This window comes from Saccopteryx leptura, chromosome 11 (genome assembly GCF_036850995.1).
Source record: "Saccopteryx leptura isolate mSacLep1 chromosome 11, mSacLep1_pri_phased_curated, whole genome shotgun sequence".
NCBI lineage: Eukaryota > Metazoa > Chordata > Mammalia > Chiroptera > Emballonuridae > Saccopteryx > Saccopteryx leptura.
The window spans coordinates 75497460-75515711 of NC_089513.1; the positions used below are offsets into that span (position 1 = coordinate 75497460).

The 18252-nt window shown below is 51.1% G+C and overlaps 1 protein-coding gene across 5 annotated transcripts in view; it reads right to left on the reverse strand.

Moving 5' to 3' along the window:
* Nucleotides 1-895: 895 nt before the first annotated feature.
* The window catches only part of CDC14A (cell division cycle 14A), a 123957-nt gene continuing 106600 nt past the window's right edge, over nt 896-18252 (reverse strand). For 3 of the 5 annotated variants that reach the window (XM_066353484.1, XM_066353482.1, XM_066353485.1), the window contains 4 exons: nt 17218-17265; nt 14880-15002; nt 13861-14194; nt 896-2303 (listed from right to left, as the gene is read on the reverse strand). In XM_066353484.1, the coding sequence (XP_066209581.1) occupies nt 2274-2303; nt 13861-14194; nt 14880-15002; nt 17218-17265 (535 nt within the window). In that variant the 3' untranslated portion in view covers nt 896-2273. Of the gene's footprint in view, nt 2304-13743; nt 14195-14879; nt 15003-17217; nt 17266-18252 lie in introns of those variants that run through there. The other 2 variants (XM_066353486.1, XM_066353483.1) reach the window with 2 other exon arrangements.

The following is an 18252-nucleotide window of genomic DNA, read 5'->3' on the forward strand; positions in this document are numbered from 1 at the left end:
GAGGCAGAAGGAAAGAATGTCAGAGAGTGTCACAACCCAAGGAGATGCAGCTTCGGACATCAACTGTCTCCAAGGTTTTATACAGAGAGAAAAACAGCGAGAAACGGGCATCATCTGACGTCTGTGAAATGCAAAGCGTAAGATTTCTGAGTGCTCCTTGTCATATATTTCAGGCAATGGCCACAGCTTGAAAAGTCAAGAGAAGAAAAACTAAAATTCCAGAATGAAGATCTTGAGGAACTCGGCTGAGGACACCAACCAGATTGGATTAGATATAAAATTATAAAGAGACCAAATCCAAACGATCAAAGCCAGGAAAAATTTGAATTGCATAAAACTTTTATTATTTATTAGCAGTGTATTCTTCTACACTTTAAAATAGAACAAAATATTATCTTTTGGAAGGCAAACTATTCATAACAAAATACAGGTCAATCAATTTTTTATTATTGCAGTAGAATCGCTTTACTATCTCCTTTCTATATTATATACATACACTTCTTGGTTCGTCTATGTATGCACATGTGTATAAGTAATTTTAAGACATACACATGTAGATACATATGACTAATATAAACACATAATTATGGAAAATGTACAGTAGTCAACTTTACAATCATTTTTAACAGCTGCACACCAATTAGTGTTCACAGAACTAAAATGTCAACATGGTTCCCTTGCCCACTTCTCAAACATCATCTGAATTTTCACTGGTAACGCTTTTTAAAAAAATACTATCATCGGCCTATACAATTCACCAATCTTTTTGTTTGTTTGTTTTTTACAGTAACACATCATAAAATATCTCACTATGTCAGCTTTAGAAAAGGTATACAATTTAACTCCACCGTCTGTGATCCCTAAAACATACAATTCATTTTTTTTTCTCATCAACTTAGTGCAATTATTTGGTAGTGTCCTTCTTGAGGTTAAGTTAACCAACCTGAGTCAAACATTCATTCAAATATGCCTGTTTTAAAAAAATGTAAAACATACATACACAGGATGTTCGGCAGAAGTAATCGTCTCCAGGTTTCGCCTTCTACTAATAGATACATTGTAACTCACTGAGTGGGTCAGAGGAAAGCACTTCCCCTGAGTCCATGAAGCCCCATGAGAAGCAGGGTCTAAGGCACCCTGGCTCCCCGCAGGCTCCCGGGGGCCTGACTTAAGATCACGCTTACAGGTGTGAGTACCTCTGGGGAGTCCCTCCATCTGCACGGCAGGTTTCTGGTGGGCTAACTGTGCGGCACGGGTTTCTGACCTCTCGGAAACCTATCTCCAGGAACACGGAGAACGACCTAGCCGCATCCTTTTCGGGATTTTTCTCTTCATGAATTTAAAGCCGGTGCCTGGCCACACGGGATGACAGGCCACCACGGCCTCGTACCACAAGCCAAACGTCCTCAGGGAAGAGAGGCCTTACGGGCTCTCCGGAGAGCAGGGAAGAAAGGAAAGTATCGGGAACATTGGATGGACTCACTGAGGAAAGCCACGCTTCGGGGGAAGAAACCTTCAGTGTATTCCGATCCTCTACGGGACGGTAAATTTTTCCTGAAGCCCCCAAGAATGCAAAACTAAATGGCTCGGCAACAAAACCAAAGGGGAAAACGTGGACTAGAAAAGCCAGATCGAACGGTTACACTCTTGCTAGAGATCGACTTAGAGAAAACCCTTATGTTAGACAGACTTCCCCAAAGGATGAACCGACCCGCCCCATTCACGGTGGGAACACAGAAGTCACTTTCCGTTTCCTTCAAAGAGAGGAAGTGTGTAGTCAATGTAGGCAAAAACCCACTAACCAAATTTCAAAATACAATTTTTTTTTTTTTTGGTAGCAAACAGCAAGAAAATCTATAAAGTCAAAATATAGTCTATCGCTTTTACATCATTTCATATATTTATATAAATTTATCAAAATAGGCTTTGAAAGTTCACAATACATACAGAACATTAACACTGTACATGTAAATGTCATAACAAATGTATGACTGAAAAAATAACCTTTCGAAATGCCAAATGCGACGACGTCACCCCCTGTCTTAGAAAAAGCGTTGACACCCATCAACACAGTCTCAGTGCATTTACAGTAGTCATTAACCAGAGGTTCTGGCTTCAAGTCTCTTGAAGGTCTTTATCTGAGTGCCGCGTGTGAGTTTAAGGTAAGAAGGCAGAGACTCCTCCGGCCGGCCGGGCAGCTGCGTGCGTTCTGCGTGGCTCGTCCAAGTGAAGACACTGGGTCTAAGAGCAGCTGTCACCGGAGTGGCAAGGCCTTAGTAATGGACATATTCAGACTGAAGGGACTGTGCAGGGGAGAGACATAAACCGAGGTTAAAATTCTGTCCACGTCAAAACTCCTCGTCCACCCCACAGCCAGCTCCTCCTGCAACACAAGACAGGCGTGTGTGCGTGCATGGGGAGGAGGGGGTCTAGTCTATAGAAGATCAATGAAATAAACTCGGGGGGGGGGACAATGAGGGGAACAAAGCGTTGGCTAAGAATGAGCTAGCTATTCAGTGACCAGAAGAGTTGCAAGAAATGTCAGCATTTGGAAAGGCTGACGAATTTATTAGTCGTGGTGAAAAGTAAGGGTTATTGGAAAATTGGTAGGGGGCGAGAAATTCCCTTCCAGGCTTTCCGGCGAGAACACTGTATTTTACTCAAAAATATTACATGTCTTCTGCAACTCGATTGAAGATTATTAGAGTATGCTTTAAGAACATATAGGTATACTTTGGAGCGTAATTCGACACCTATCCAAAGGAACGTTAATGCTTCTAATGCAGGAGAATGAGCAGTCCATTTCAATACATTCCTTGAGAAGGGGTGAATTTAATAAATATCTCACAAATCCTTTCTATTTGGGGAGGGGTGGGGGTGACACAGAGAACGACCAGCTTTGAAGTCTGACCTTAACACCCCAAAACATGTGTGCGGAAGAATTCGGGCTGTCGTCAGAAACAGTGGGCCAGTTTCAAAAACAGTAAACAGTGCGAGTCCCTCCCTCATGGTATGAGATAACAACATATAAGAGGGGCGGGTGGGGATATGTAATCAAGATGCACTGACAGTGGACAGAAACCAGGGAAAGTCAGAGAGGTGGAGAAAATTTGCCTAACAGTTTTTTTGTTGATGTTTTTTTGAGCAGCAGTCAGCAGAAAGGAGAAACACACGTCTGTTTAAACATTAACAAAATTTCTGGCACAATTCTTCTAACCAAGCACTTTAGAACTGGATTTGTTACCGAAAGCCCTTTTCTTCCCCACCCCCCAAATATTATTTTTCAAATTGGTCTGCAGCATTGTGTTAATTGGTCTTCCCATTTCTGAGACTGGTCCATTTTGTTGACAATACAGGGATCAGTGAAAAGGTATCTGTCCACTTTTGCAAATAATTTACAAAAGGGATTCAAACTATCTATGTCCAGCTTCAAAAACCCCAGAAATGTCTCTCCTATCAATGGCCACTTACTAAAAGTAAGCCTCTTATCAACACTGTGAGTCAAAAAGTTATGGTCCCTGCATCCTCCAAGGGCAAAGCCCCACACTCTTGCACTGACGTAAAATGTAAAGACATTAAAGTATAATAATAAACACAGGGCGAGAGTAACATTGTGCACAACAAGCAAAAGATGAGGCCGGGGGGTGGTTCTCCAGGCTACAAGTTTCAAGGAGGAGATGAAATGTTCAGAGAGCTCCTAGCAAGAACGGGAAGGGCTTGGCCAGGTTCCCTCCAGGGCCTGGGTTACACAGAGGCTTCAAAAGGGGAGCGATGAGCCCTGGCCGGTTGGCTCAGCGGTAGAGCGTCGGCCTAGTGTACGGAGGACCCGGGTTCGATTCCTGGCCAGGGCACACAGGAGAAGCGCCCATTTGCTTCTCCACCCCTCCGCCGCGCTTTCCTCTCTGTCTCTCTCTTCCCCTCCTGCAGCTGAGGCTCCATTGGAGTAAAGATGGCCCGGGTGCTGGGCATGGCTCTGTGGCCTCTGCCTCAGGCGCTAGAGTGGCTCTGGTCGCAACATGGCGACGCCCAGGATGGGCAGAGCATCGCCCCCTGGTGGGCAGAGCGTCGCCCGGCGTGCTGGGTGGATCCCGGTCGGGCGCATGCGGGAGTCTGTCTGTCTCTCCCTGTTTCCAGCTTAAGAAAAATGAAAAATAAATAAATAAATAAATAAATAAATAAATAAATAAATAAAGGGGAGCGATGACCAAGAACTGGGGCAACGCAATATAAACACACCTGAGCGCCCAGAGGGAATAGAAGAGGGGGGCTCGGAGGATGTCCCACGGAACACCTGTACGTTGTGGGACATCAGCGGACGTCCCAGCAATCGGAGCTCAACAACGAACGCACTGGCCTTTTCCCAGCTGCCTTCCTGCCACTTTCTTCGGCAGCCTGGCCAGATCTGAAGTCGGCAGAGAGGGCAGGGCCAGGGGGTCCCCCCGGGAGGGTGTGAGAATGTCACTGGTCAGCACCTCCGCGGGAACACTGAACGGCGGCGTTGGTTCTAAATGGAGGAGTTATTCACGGGACCACGACACCAGAAATGATAAAGCTCTTCAGATTGCTTGTAAATGTAGAATGCCGTTGTCTGAAGCCCCCTTGAGTCTCAGTAAACAGAGCGACAGCCAATGAACAGATACTAGGCGAGTGCCGGTTGTTACATTAACTTTCTTCCAGGACAAGTATAAGGTCTACCGGAAAGTTCTGTCCATTTTTGGAATAAAACAAAAATACAAATTTTTCTTACCGTCAATAAACTTCTTATTAAATAATATATTTCCACACCAATCCTATCTTCCGAATATGGTCCGAAATGGTTTGCTAAGCTGAATTAAGCCTTTCTGCGATCTCTGATGTTGTCAGAAAAGGATCTTGCTCCAACACGGTCTTAACAACATCGTCATCGATCAAAGATGGTCGCCCAGAACGTGGCTTATCAGAAAGGTTGAAATCACCTGTTTCGAATTTTTCAAACCATCTTCTGCATGTCCTATTAGAAACTGTACCTTCACCAAACACTTTCAATAAATTTCGACATGCTTCTGTAGCATTTCTTCCCTGTTGAAATTCGTATACAATACACTGGCGTAAATGAAGTTCATCAGTAGCCATGGCTACACTATCTCTTCACACATAAGACTAACGTGAATCAACTTTGTTTTAGTTAATTTGCTACGTCAGTATGTATACATTAAGTGATAAAAATAGAGAGGCAATCATGCGCCAAATAAACGTGATTACGTGTCGAAACTTGTTGTGATAGAAACGGACAGAACTTTCCAGTAGACCTGATATTTTATACACGCATCATTCTAGAGGGGGTCCATATGTGTGCGAACATACACTCATTGATTTTACGGAATCTTGATAACCCATGGACCTGGAAAAGCGAAAGTCTCAAATAACTGGAAGGATTTCTGTCATTCATATGAGGTATATATATGGTGGAAGCCTTTCTTTACACGCAGAGGAAGTTTGATCCAGCCTCCAGAGGTAGTTTATCGCAATCCCTACTGCGAAGCCCCAGCTCAGAGCCACCAGAGCAGGAAACCTCAACGCACTGACAGCGTTTGTCCTGACAGCACTCACATAGTCAATCGAGCATCCTCTATCACCCTGGTCAAAAAGTGAGAACCTGAGGCTAGGGTATGGTCCTGAGTGTGCAAAGAAGTATTAAGTTAGGGAACGTTAAGTAATGTTAAGATTCACTGCTATAAAGGAGATACATACATTTAAAATAAGTTCTAATAAGACTGAATCCAAAATAATTTTCGGGAGTATTCTAAAAAGAAATTTTCTTTATACTGTACTAACAACCATGATTAAGTAATCTAATTAAAGTTTTCCATTATGATTTTTAAATTATTTTTATCAGTACCATAAGAATTAATACCTAGTGCATCTTAAATATTTATATTTAAAAAGGGGGAGGGACCAGCCACGACAAAGGAAATGAAGAAAGTGAAACCTGAGGCATAAATATTATTTTATAAGATAGCACTTACTTATATAATCAAAACACTTTCATCTCTCAAAGAGAATACCCGATTCCATGTGACCAGGTAAGTTCAATAGGGTTATGGTGCGGTAAGACCAGATCAAGTGTATCATGAATATACGGTATTTTTAAAATTAATAATACGGCAATATTCAACCTGGAAAATAAGAGTAAAATTACCTTACACTTGCACTTCTATGTCAAAATATAAGCTGCCATCAAGAAGGATTGCTCCCTGGAAGCAGCTAGATTTGACATAAAACAAAGCATTAGGTAAGGAGAGCAAGACAATTTGTTCTGTTCTAGAAATCTGCTACTAATCTGTTTTGGCAGGTGTAGGGAGTGACTTCAAAAATTCAGCTATTCCGGGGATGTTTCTTTTTTAAACAGCTTGGTTATCTAATCATGATAGAAAAGCATCCGATAAATATGGATATAAATATTGACGGCTCGTTCATAAATAAATCCTACAAGATGGCCGTCCAAAACAGAAAATGGAAAGGAATAACGAAAGAGTAAGGTCCCTGCCAGCAACTGAATGAAACAATTATCTAATGTCCAAATATCTTGAAGCAAAGGACCCTGTGACCCATAATGTTAAGTTTTCCTACGAGGTCAAAATCCCGGCTCCAATTAGCCATGGTTTTTGCCATACTGACTACACACACACACACACACACACCATATTTCCCCATTTTCCTAAGTCCCTTAAGGAAGAAAAAAATATGATACACAGTTAACTCATTCCTCTTGGTTCGTTCTAACTACAGAGGCAAAAAGCACTTACAAAGTGTTTTTTGTTTTAATGGCGTAGGAGGTAATCAAAGGTGGAGGAGAGCCTGTGTTCGGGATGACGGTATCTTATTTTATATTTAACTCCAGTGTTCTAAGTTCTAATGAGCAAATGGCGGGGGGGGATGAAGGCTGGGGCGGGGAGCAGAATGAACAACCTGCAAAATGTCTGGACCGACTTTTTCACAGGTGTGGAAAGCACTGGCCTTTGCCAATATAATAACACGTCTCCAGTAACACCAGTACAAACACAGCAGAATAAGGTGTTTTGGAAAGAGTAACACAAAAAGCTGGTGATCAAATCCACTTGGAAAAAGGTGGATACATTTTTCTGTAGCGCTCGCTGGCTCTCAGCTTTTTGGGGACCCCCCAGGAAGGAGGCAGTGTGGACCCACTAAAATGCTACATAAAATATTCTTTCACTCCCCTACATCACTTTTAATAGATTCCTCCCCCCCCCCCGCCCCGGGAAAATTTAATGTGTACTTTTCAACCATCACAAAGAGCTCGATTGTTAGATGACAGACTATTGACACCCGGCGTGGCTCAGTCAACAACCGTCACATGAGTGTTTTCCGTTCCTGTGAACACCAGAATTATATTTATGTTTTTCAAATCAAATTTATTTTCTCTCACGTGAGCAAGAGGGTTTTGTTCGGTTTATTTATTTGTGGATGAGGCGCCCACTCGCCTTTGGAACCCGAGAAAACAGCAAGGCCTCCGAGAAGCTGGCAAGCCAGCAGTGGAGAGCGAGTCGGGGACAAGGGTCCGAGCGCTAGGCCGGGCTGTGCACACAGTCCCAGCACAGTCCCAGGAAAGGGCACCCCGCCCAACGGGTCTCAGAGGCTCCGTCAGACACGTGACTCCTGAGCCAGGCCAGGAAATCCGACCTGCAGCGGGGGCCAAGGACAGGCCACCAAGGCTGAGGGCTGGACAGAAGGCAGGGCGTGGCGCCCCTGCCGAGGGTCGGGCAGACGGGCCGGACTGGACCCTGGAGGCCAAGGGGACACACTGAACACATCGGAACACGGGGATGATTTCACCAGCAGGGTTTCTTTTTTTTTTTTTTTTTTCTTCTTCTTTTTTTCTTTTATTTTTCTGAAGCTGGAAACGGGGAGAGACAGTCAGACAGACTCCCGCATGCGCCCGACCGGGATCCACCCGGCACGCCCACCAGGGAGCGATGCTCTGCCCACCAGGGGGCGATGCTCTGCCCCTCCGGGGCGTCACTCTGCTGCGACCAGAGCCACTCTAGCGCCTGGGGCAGAGGCCAAGGAGCCATCCCCAGCGCCCGGGCCATCTTTGCTCCAATGGAGCCTTGGCTGCGGGAGGGGAAGAGAGAGACAGAGAGGAAGGAGGGGGTGGGGGTGGAGAAGCAAATGGGCGCTTCTCCCATGTGCCCTGGACGGGAATCGAACCCGGGTCCCCCGCATGCCAGGCCGATGCTCTACCGCTGAGCCAACCGGCCAGGGCCTCCAGCAGGGTTTCAGGGACGCTAACACAGGCGGGGAGAGGAGAGTTACAGGCAAGAGAGAGTCGAGGCCGGAGAAGGCGTTTGGGGCTGTGACAACCGTCCGTGAAGCCCCCTGTCAGGGCGCCAGCCATGAGCATGGGGGACCAACGTGGACGTGGACAGCTCAGAGCGAGAACTGACAGCCTTTGGTGGCCGGACGCAGCCCAGGGGAAGGCCGAGGCGGTCTCGGAGGTCATTCCGAGTTTGCAGCCGGGCCGACAGGACACGAAGACGCAATCACTGACCGAGACAGGAGAGAAAGCGTGGAGGCGGCACGGGAAGGGGACGTCCCAAGGGAGCTGGCAACGCTGGTCCCCTGCGCAGGGGGGACGACTCAGAGAGCAGGGGGCCAGGGTCCTGGCCCCGGGCAAAACCAGGCAGGGCCGGTGGGCGAGGACAAACGGGTAATGATTTAAAGGGGGGGGGGGGAGAATGGGAAAATAATATTCCAAAACTCAAAAGGGACAAAATCAACAGAGAAAAAAGGGTGGTCAGCGTGAGGACTAACAACAGACCCTCCGATCGGGCCTGAAGGACGCCCCGCGGCAGCCGTGGGAGACACTTGACCCGTTCGCCAGAATGGGGGCAGGGGTGGGGCCTCTATCAAGCTCCAAGTGTACGTGGTTCAATTTTCATTTACAAAAATAAATATGTCCTTTAAAACGTCATAATAAAAATATGGTCGCGCTGTTAGTCATATACGATGATTTAATAGCACCAAAATTATGTATAATATACATTAAAATAGAATCCTGGCTGAAAAGCATAGCATGTCCCCCAGGATTCCTGCTGGGAGGGGGTGGGGACAACAGATGGGGCTCAGACAGGCCCTCCTGCCCACAGGGCCCCTGGGGTTCTCGCTGTGTCCCCGACCATCCGCAGCTCGACTCTCCCGCCGTGTCACGGGGTAACGCCTTCCCCCGGCTTTCACGACACTGGGCTACTCACTGCTCTCAACACCCTCATAGCCAGCCATTCCTGAGCACCGTCCACAAGCACAGGGCATCTCCCTCCGATTCACCTCGGTCATCACAGCCGCCCTGTTACAAAGATCTCATCACTCACTGACTACACCATAGTCACACCAACCCCCTGGGAAGGTACACCATCTGGTGTCTGTGTAAAAATGGACAAAACAGACAAATTCTTCCTTCTTTATCTTAAACAGGTCCTGCCAACGCTGCATAAGCTTCACGGTGCACAAAACCGAGCTCTGCCCGCTCACGTGTTACTACTCACGTGATCGTGCCCACAGCCAAGAGGTGAAACAACTTGCCAAGGTCCTCGCCACAGGAAGTGGCAAGGGTGGGGTTCGAACCCAGGTCTCCCGCCCTCAGAACCTCAGCACGGAGCCGCCCGCCACACCGAGGCTGTGTCGTTCCTGCTGCGCCAGAGGCAGCCGCTCCTCCTCTCCCTCCTCTCATGACTGGGTTCCCGGCAGGCTCCTACTGATCCTCCAAAGCCCAACGACACTGTCACCCCTCCTGCACAGCTCTCCCGGACCCTTCTTGGCCACACGAGGTACCCTTTGGGTCTCCCTCTATTTTAACCCTTTGAGTAAGGAAGTTTTTGGTTAACCCGCAGCACAGACATGACGTTACGTCATCAAAAGAACACCTTTTTGGGGGGGCAGTCAGACTGACCAGGGGACACGTGACGGCTCTACGAGGTATCTGCGGCACAAGCCGGGGACACAAGACTTCACCTTCTCGAAGCCTCAAGTTACCAACCTTTACAGCGGAAGCAATAGTCCGTACCACGTTCACTCAGGGAAGCATCCAACCATCCACATAGCCGTTCAGGAAACGCTTGATGAGCGCCTACTATGTGCCGGGCACAGAGCTTCCGTCTGTCCCAACCAGAGGTGCCGGCCCCGCCCTCTTGGGGGTGCCGCAGACGAGGGAACAGAAGATCGCAATGTACTCAGAGCGAGAAGAGACGCAGATGAAGGCCCGGAGCTAGCGGGGAAGCACCAGGCCCCGGCCGGGGCTCACGGGGTCACCCCAGGACGAGGTAGACGCCTCCAACTCAGTGGTGAGTCTCTTAAAACTAAGAGAGATCCAACGTGCAAGAGAGATGCCTCGAGCAATTTCAACTCTAATAAAATACTTCCACCCCCCACCCACGCCATCATCTCACATCCCTCACGCCTAAGCATTTGAAGACTCCTCTGAATGTCAGGGAGGGAACCGCGATTTCTCGCGGTGAGTGGCGTCCACAGAAATGAAGTCTTGCACCTTGCTCTGGACCGTGCAAACCTCGAGACCAGCAGAAGGGGCCAAAGAAATAAAATAAAAACAGGACCCGGCTGCCTCTCAGCACCCCATCACCGCCCTGAGGACTCGTTATTAACATCTGCTCTTGTTTGCTGTGTCAACGCATTTCACGACAGCGCAAGGAAATCATTTTTTTACATTTTTTCTGGGGGCTGAACTGCTTGCATAGAAGGAGAGAGAAAAATGCAGCTTTTCAAAAGTGATGGCTAATTGCAGCTTTTAAAATCTTAAAAGACTCCCTCAGAACACCCGTCACCCCCACCCCCGAGGAGTTTCTGGGTCTTTCTTAAAGGTACTGGGGGCATGCTGTCACATCAACCTCCTGTCCTACCTAAGGATTTTAAAAAATAAAGTAAAAACATTGCTGAGTGATTTATTCCGAGTTCTTCCAAGGTCGCGGGTCTCACATCTTCAGGAGTGTTAGAAAGAGGGGCCGTGTCACTTCGACAAGGAACCCACGACAGCTGGGAACGCTGCACTGGACCCACAGGAAAACAGCTCACGACCTCCTCCCCGTGCCACGGGAGATGGGATCGCCGTCTTAATCTAGACTTTCTGTCTGCAGGCCGACTTGGAGCCTTCCCACTCCAAAAGGACAGAGGGGTTTGTTTTTGTTTTGTTTTGTATTTTTCTGAAATGAGAAGCGGGGAGGCAGAGAAACAGACTCCCGCGTGCGCCCGATCGAGATCCACCCGGCATGCCCACCAGGGGGCGATGCTCTGCCCATCTGGGGTGTTGCTTCTTTGCAACCGGAGCCATTCTAGCACCTGAGGCAGAGGCCATGGAGCCATCCTCAGCGCCCGGGCCAACTTTGCTCCAATGGAGCCTTGGCTGCGGGAGGGGAAGAGAGAGACAGAGAGGAAGGAGGGGGGGAGGGGTGGAGAAGCAGATGGGCGCTTCTCCTGTGTGCCCTGGCCGGGAATCAAACCCGGGACTTCCACACACTGGGCCAACGCTCTACCACTGAGCCAACTGGCCAGGGTCCAGAGAGGTTTGTTTTTTAAGGCAAAGACATGGAAGGGAATGTCAGCTCTATGAACCTGCTGCTGCTTCCCGGGACAGTGGGAGAGAAAAACGCCAGCATGCCGGCAACCCTCTGCAGAAATACTTTTTCTTCACAATAAAATGGCAAATGCAAGAGGGAGAGGAGGCAACCGGCCGCCGCCGCCCACACAGACTACTGCTTTAAATTTAATTAGTGGGAAAATGACTCTATTCAGGCCAGAGAGGGGGAGGGAGGAGGGGGAGGATGAAAATAAGAAGATATGGACTGAAACCAAAATTAGGTTATATAAACATGGAGCAGGGAGGGAAGCGACAGCTTCCTGAAGAATTCCACCCGCAAAGAGGAGCCAAGAGCCAGGAGACGCGGAAGGCTGTTCCCGTCCAGCGACCGAGGCTGCGGCATTCGGCCGTGGCCGTGGGCCATGCGCAACCTTGGCCGTGAAACTGGCGAGGCGTTTATATAGATAGCTATATTCCTAGACGTCTGGCCCTCTCTCTAAGGAGGGAAAGGTCCATGCTCAGGTCTCAAAAAAGAGGTGGTCCCTCTGTCTGTAAGTGAAAATACCGATGGAACCCAATTCCTGCGGCCATGCCTATGACCGTCAGACCTAGTTATGAAAATGTGAAGACGTGGTCATTCCCCACCTAACCTGTTGTTACTCGGATTTATGTTTTACTGACATGCAGACACCCATGACGTGGTGGGGTGCAAGCCAGATTAAGGGGTGGGTGGACTGGCCATTGCCTGGGTCCCTAATCTACACGGAAGTATAAAATAATGTTGAAAAGCTTCACTGGGAATATAATCAGATGGGGAAATTATATGGGCCAGAAAGGACTGTGCGGGGACTGAAGGGGAAAGAAAACTTTGAGAGAGGCCTGAGGTAGAGACGGGAATAGTCATCTCAACCAACACATACATGCACACACTTGTACATGCACACACACGCATGCATACTGCACCCTCCTGTTGGACAAGAGGTTTCTAATCTGCCACTTAAGGAGAGTGGGTCCCTCCCACTAACTGTCACCCATGGGGCTACCGCTTGGCTGCATGGCCTGAGGAAATGTTTGAAGACCAGCAGGCACGAGGGTGGCCACACCTGCCCAGGACCCCGGAGGCGTGCTGGGCCCCGAGGGGAATCGGTGTGGCCCGCTGACATCGGCCTACACCTCTCTAACCATGCGAGCTCTCTCTCCTGCCTTCCTTGTCCTTGTCCTTGTCAATCAGAGCTCACTTCCCTCCGAATCAATCACAACGTGTGATCAAAGTGATCAACGGAGGGGACCCTGGCAGGGACCACTGGTAATGACACCAGGGTCGGAACCCCGAGGGAAGTGTCCGTGGGCCAAGAGTGTCTAGAGAGAGCTTCCCTCCCGTCTCTCGGGGGATGAACACTGCCACCCCCACCCCAGCCCTCGGGTGCCCCCATGATCGTGAGGGGAAAGGCCCTCCTTAATGATCGCCTTCCGTGGGCCACGGAATTCATTCCGGGCCAGGTCCTGGAGGAGGTGACCCATTCAAGGGTCAGTTCTGAGAAGACACTGCTCAGTGCTCCGCAGTCCACAAGGTAGCGGCTATGCCGGGGCCCGGGGGGGGCACTGCCCGAGAGGAAGGGAATGAAAGTGGGTCCTGTCCTCAAAGAAACCGTCTGCGAGCCTGACCGGGCGGTGGTGCAGTGGGTAGAGCATCGGACTGGGATGCAGAAGGACCCAGGTTCGAGACCCCGAGGTCGCCAGCTTGAGCGTGGTTCGTCTGGTTTGAGCAAAGCTCACCAGCTCGGACCCAAGGTCGCTGGCTCGAGCAATGGGTTGTTCAGTCTGCTGAAGGCCCACGGTCAAGGCACATATGAGAAAGCAATCAATAAACGACTAGGGTGTCGCAACGAAAAAACTAATGATTGATGCTTCTCATCTCTCCATTCCTGTCTGTCTGTCCGTATCTATCCCTCTCTCTGACTCTCTGTCTCCGTAAAATAAATAAATAAATAAATAAATAAATAAATAAATAAATAAATAAATAAAAAAAAAGAACCCGTCTGCGAGGCATGGGGTGGGGGTGCCGCTGGGCGGGGAGAGGAAGCAGGAAGAAGGGAGCCCGGGAAACGGGGTGTTTACTTGAAGGAGGAGGCCGGGCGGTCAGCGCGGCGGGCGGGTGCTCAGAGGGCCCCCTTGGTGCTGCTGAGTCTCTTTGGCGGCAGCCTGGGCGAGGGAACCGAGGCGCCCAGGGCGCACCCGGGGTTCTGCGGGCCGGGAGGCGGCGTCTGCCAACTTACGGGGATGGAGCGGCTCAGGAACCTGGCGGAGGCGGAGGACAGGCCGGCGTAGGCGGGCCGCAGGGCGGCGGCGGGGGCGGCGGCGCAGGGGACCTGCTCCTCCGTCCTGGCGCCCTGGGGGCCCGGCTGGCCGCCGGGGCCGCTCCGGCTGCCCGGGTTGTTGTTGAGCTCGGGGTAGTTTCTGGCGGGCGCCTGGAAGCTGCCGTTCAGGAGGTTGGTGAAGGGGTTGGCTGCGACGCCCACCTTGGAGGGCGAGGGCTTCCTGTTGTCGGGGTCGTCGGCGGCCACGTTCAAGTTCCCCAGGGAGCTGGCTAGCCGGGAGGTGATGGAGAAGCTGGATGGGAAACACAGAGGGGGCGGGGGACACACACACACAGACAGACAACGGTGGGCACCAGCGCTCGTGTCTGAGACACACAGGACGACACGAGGGGCGTGTGACGAAGACGGTCCTGACCAGCGCACATGGGGACAGAGTGGCCTCGTTCTCGCTCTCTGGGTGATAGTATAATCGGTAGCCTCTAGAGACACGTTTACTTCCTCTGCCCAAAGCAGTTCACTGAGACCCAGAAGCTGCCTAAAACACTGAGACCAGAGGTCTTGAACTTGAGTATGGGGGCACGATGGGTCCCGAGGCAGGAAGTGAGTGCAGTGTATCAGCAGAGATTGAAAGGCCTAAGACTGAACTCGTTCGTGGCTGAGCTCATGACAGCATGAAACGCCCCTGCCCGCCCTGGCTCTGCCCAAAGTTCAGGGGAGAAGCCACAGGCAGAGGAACCGTCACTCCCTTTTCAAATGGAGCAACCCAGATAGGAAGAGAGGCTATCTACCATGGCTCTGTCCCCCGTGATTCAAGGCCGGGACAGAAGCTCCGGAGGTCACAGAACCTTTTGTGGGTCCTCCCCTTCCACCTGTTCCGTCCTCTGACAAACTTCAACCAAACTCATAGCTGCTGATTTCTCTTACTACGACCCCCCCCCCACCCTGGCCAGGACCTCAGAAGAGGGGGAGCCACTTACCTTCTGATACCGGGGCCCGAGGACAAGGAGCCCCTGGCTATCCTCTTGGCCGTTGCTGACGGGGATGACACCACTTTCGAGGTCTTCAGAGTAGAGACGGATCCTTGTGGGGAAGAAATCAACCTTTCAGGGGAGAAAAAAGGGGCACAGTGTCACAGGAGAGCTGTGTCCCCTTGACACTGCAGCAATCGAGCAGGACAAGATGAGCTAGGAGGCGTCAGAGAGGTGACAGCAGGCCCTCCGCGTGGGGACCGCAGCAGCCAGCACAGGGACAGCGGGTCTGCACCGGGGGGCCCTCTCAGAACCTCGCAGACGGTCACCCGGCCCAGCCACGCGGAGCGGAGGCCTCAGCCCAGCTCAGCAAGTGAGGAAACGGGGGGGGGGGGGGGGCGCAGCGGGAAAGCTCCCCAGTCACGGTCCCTCGGAGCAAGTGGCAGAGCCAGGGTCAAAGCCAGGTCCCCACGCCTCGCTCTTCACCACGATCCCGCCATCCACGGGCACGTCCCTTCCTCGCGGCTGGCATCCGTGCCTCACACGTCCTTGTGTTCCTCACCTGTCCCCTCCTCTCCACCCGGCCTCTGCCCCAGGCGAGCCCATTGCTTCATCTTCTCCTCGACGACTGGCCGCCATCTTTTCACCTTATTCTCTGAAATCCCAGTTCGGAAGAGGCCTCCAGAGAAACCTCAACTATCGAATCATGTCACTTCGCTGTTCAGACCCTTTCGCCTTCCCTCGGTGCCTGGACAGCCCAACCTCCTGGGCTGGGCTCGTAAATAAAACACCTGGCGCTGAGCAGGCCCAGGAGCCCACACTTCCCCTCTGGACACCTGTGCCCAGCTACACAGAACACCCGGTAACGCCTGGCCTGCACGCACACCTCTGTCGACATTGTCCTGCCAGAGGTCCCCTCCCCCCCCCCCTGCCCAGCTCTCTCCCCTTCCTCCCCCACCTGACTCACTCCTCCTGCTTATCCTTCCACGGTCCCACCACTGTGCCCTCCTAGAGCAAGCTGCTCCGAATTCCCGGACAGCGAAAATTTTATATCTCCCCCCCCCCCCAGCATGCCCACCGAGGGGCGATGCTCTGCCCATCTAGGGCGTTCTTCTGTTGCAACTGGAGCCATTCTAGCGCCTGAGGCAGAGGCCACGGAGCCGTCCTCAGCATCCAGGGCCAACTTTGTTCCATTGGAGCCTTGGCTGCAGGAAGGGAAGAGAGAGACAGAGAGGAAGGAGAGGGGGAGGGGTGGAGAAGCAGATGGGCGCCTCTCCTGTGTGCCCTGGCCAGGAATCGAACCTGGGACTTCCACACGCCGGGCCGACGCTCTACCGCTGAGCCAACCGGCCAGGGCCAAAACTTTTATGTCTTTTCCCAGTAAATCCTAGCTTTACTATCATATTTCCCCATCCAATATTTGTCTACTTCCCTTGACATAGTTCTGCTGGGAGCAAAGAACCATCATCTCAACCCCCGGTGGCCAGAGTCGGAGCAGTTGTTCGGTAAATGTTTGCCAAGCGAACAAAGCAGGGGACATTGGCTCAGACCCGACAGCCCCGGCCTGGGCATGGTTTTAACACCAACTCTGTCTTGGCGCAGACAAATCCTTCGACCTTTTCCTATCTGCTGTGGGAAAGCTTGTTTACCTGTAGACTCTACATTCTCCTCCCCACAAACAACCGCAGAGACCTGGTCGGCCCCAAGGACAAGAGTCCTGGGAACTCGACCCGGCAGGCAGCTCAAACCTCAGGAGGAGTGGGGGCCCCCTCAGGACCACCCCCTCTACTCAACCGGAAACCCGGGGCTGAATCCCGTGCGGCGAGGTGGACACCCGCTCTTCCCGCCTCTCGTGCCCTCACCAAGCGTCCACGGGACCCTGGTCCCACAGGCAGCCTGATTCAACCAGGGTGTGTTCAGGGGATCTGGTTCCAGAGAAGAGCACCTCCCCGCATGGACGGTAGGGAAGGAAAGAAAAACGAAACCTAGGAAATGAAGGAGGGCAGCTGAGACGCCACCGTAGGAAGGAGGGGTGACAGGGACATTCTAAACTCAAGGCCCGGTCTCCCACGGGAGGGACAGGGCCGCTACAGCAAATGTCACGCGTCAGAGACCCCCGCGTGCTGGGAGCACAGAGGTCGCTGTCACAGCCGCACGGCTCCGTGGGCAGCTCAGGAAAACAGAAGTCCTCTTCCCTGGGAGCACGGAAAAGAAAACCCACAGTAGCAGAAAGGAAGGGCTTTAAAGAGGGGACCGTCGTGTGCTGGTCCCCCGTCGGCGTAAGGGCCCCAGGCACGCATCTAGCACCGTGTGTGAGCTACGGGAAATGAAACCTCGGTCCCCGTACCTGAAGGGCTGGGACATGGCTCTCGGGTGGCCTTTGATATCTTCGAACCTGCGGAAATCAAAGACAAGGGCTCAGGCATCACCAGGTCCACGGTGCCGGCGGAGACCAGAGGGCGCGTGGCGTGGGGTCAGAGCAGCATGACTATTAAACAGGCAAAAGGGAGAGCCTAGTAAACGGACATGGGTGTTCATTCACTTTATAGATTAAAGCCGAGAACCAGCAGGAACTCTACGTGAGTCATTTTGCTTCACCTTGAATTCCATTGACAGCAAATTGCTTTTTAATCAGAAGGAGGTGTTGGGTCCACTCAGGGTTAAAAAAGAAAAAAAATAGTTTGATGATGGTACCTTGATATTATCAAGAAACATTAAATTCCAAAAATATGAGAGAAAGTGTCTGAGGGTAAGAAGGAAGAAAAAAAAAAATAGAAAAAGCAATTATCAGAGCAAGCCTCCTAAAATCTGTGTCGTGGAAACTCTCTCATTTCTTTTCCCTATTGTATTTGCCAAGTTCCATTCCAACTTCTCCCTTCCTTGTCCTTCTGATTTCTTAAGAATCAAAGAGAAGTGTCTGAAATGAATTTTAATCAATACAAAGCCATTTCTTAGGGTTTCAAAAGGGGGGGGGATGGTGAATAAAAGAGATTCGTCATCTTGAGAACCTTCCACTGCGTTGGACAGCGCACACACGAAAAGGGCGCAAACTATGAACAGTCCTCCGTCTGACTGCCAGCCCCACGCTAACCCCATCCCGCTGGGGAGTGACTCGACCTCTCGCGCCTCGCGCAGCCAACCCAGGTGTGGGTGAGGACGCCTACCTCTCGTGTTAACTCAGCTCACCCTCACACCCAAACTGCGCGCCTACCACGGCTCCCGGCTCACCGCAGCTGCTCGGTGAGTTGCGTAGTGGTCGTGGTTGTCACCGGTCATGACTCAGCACCAGGCTGGGTGTGACGCCTTCTCATCTTACGACAGAACACGGCTACTCCACTTTGAGCCGTAAGTATGAAGCTTTATTGCGCCGGGTCAGGAAACC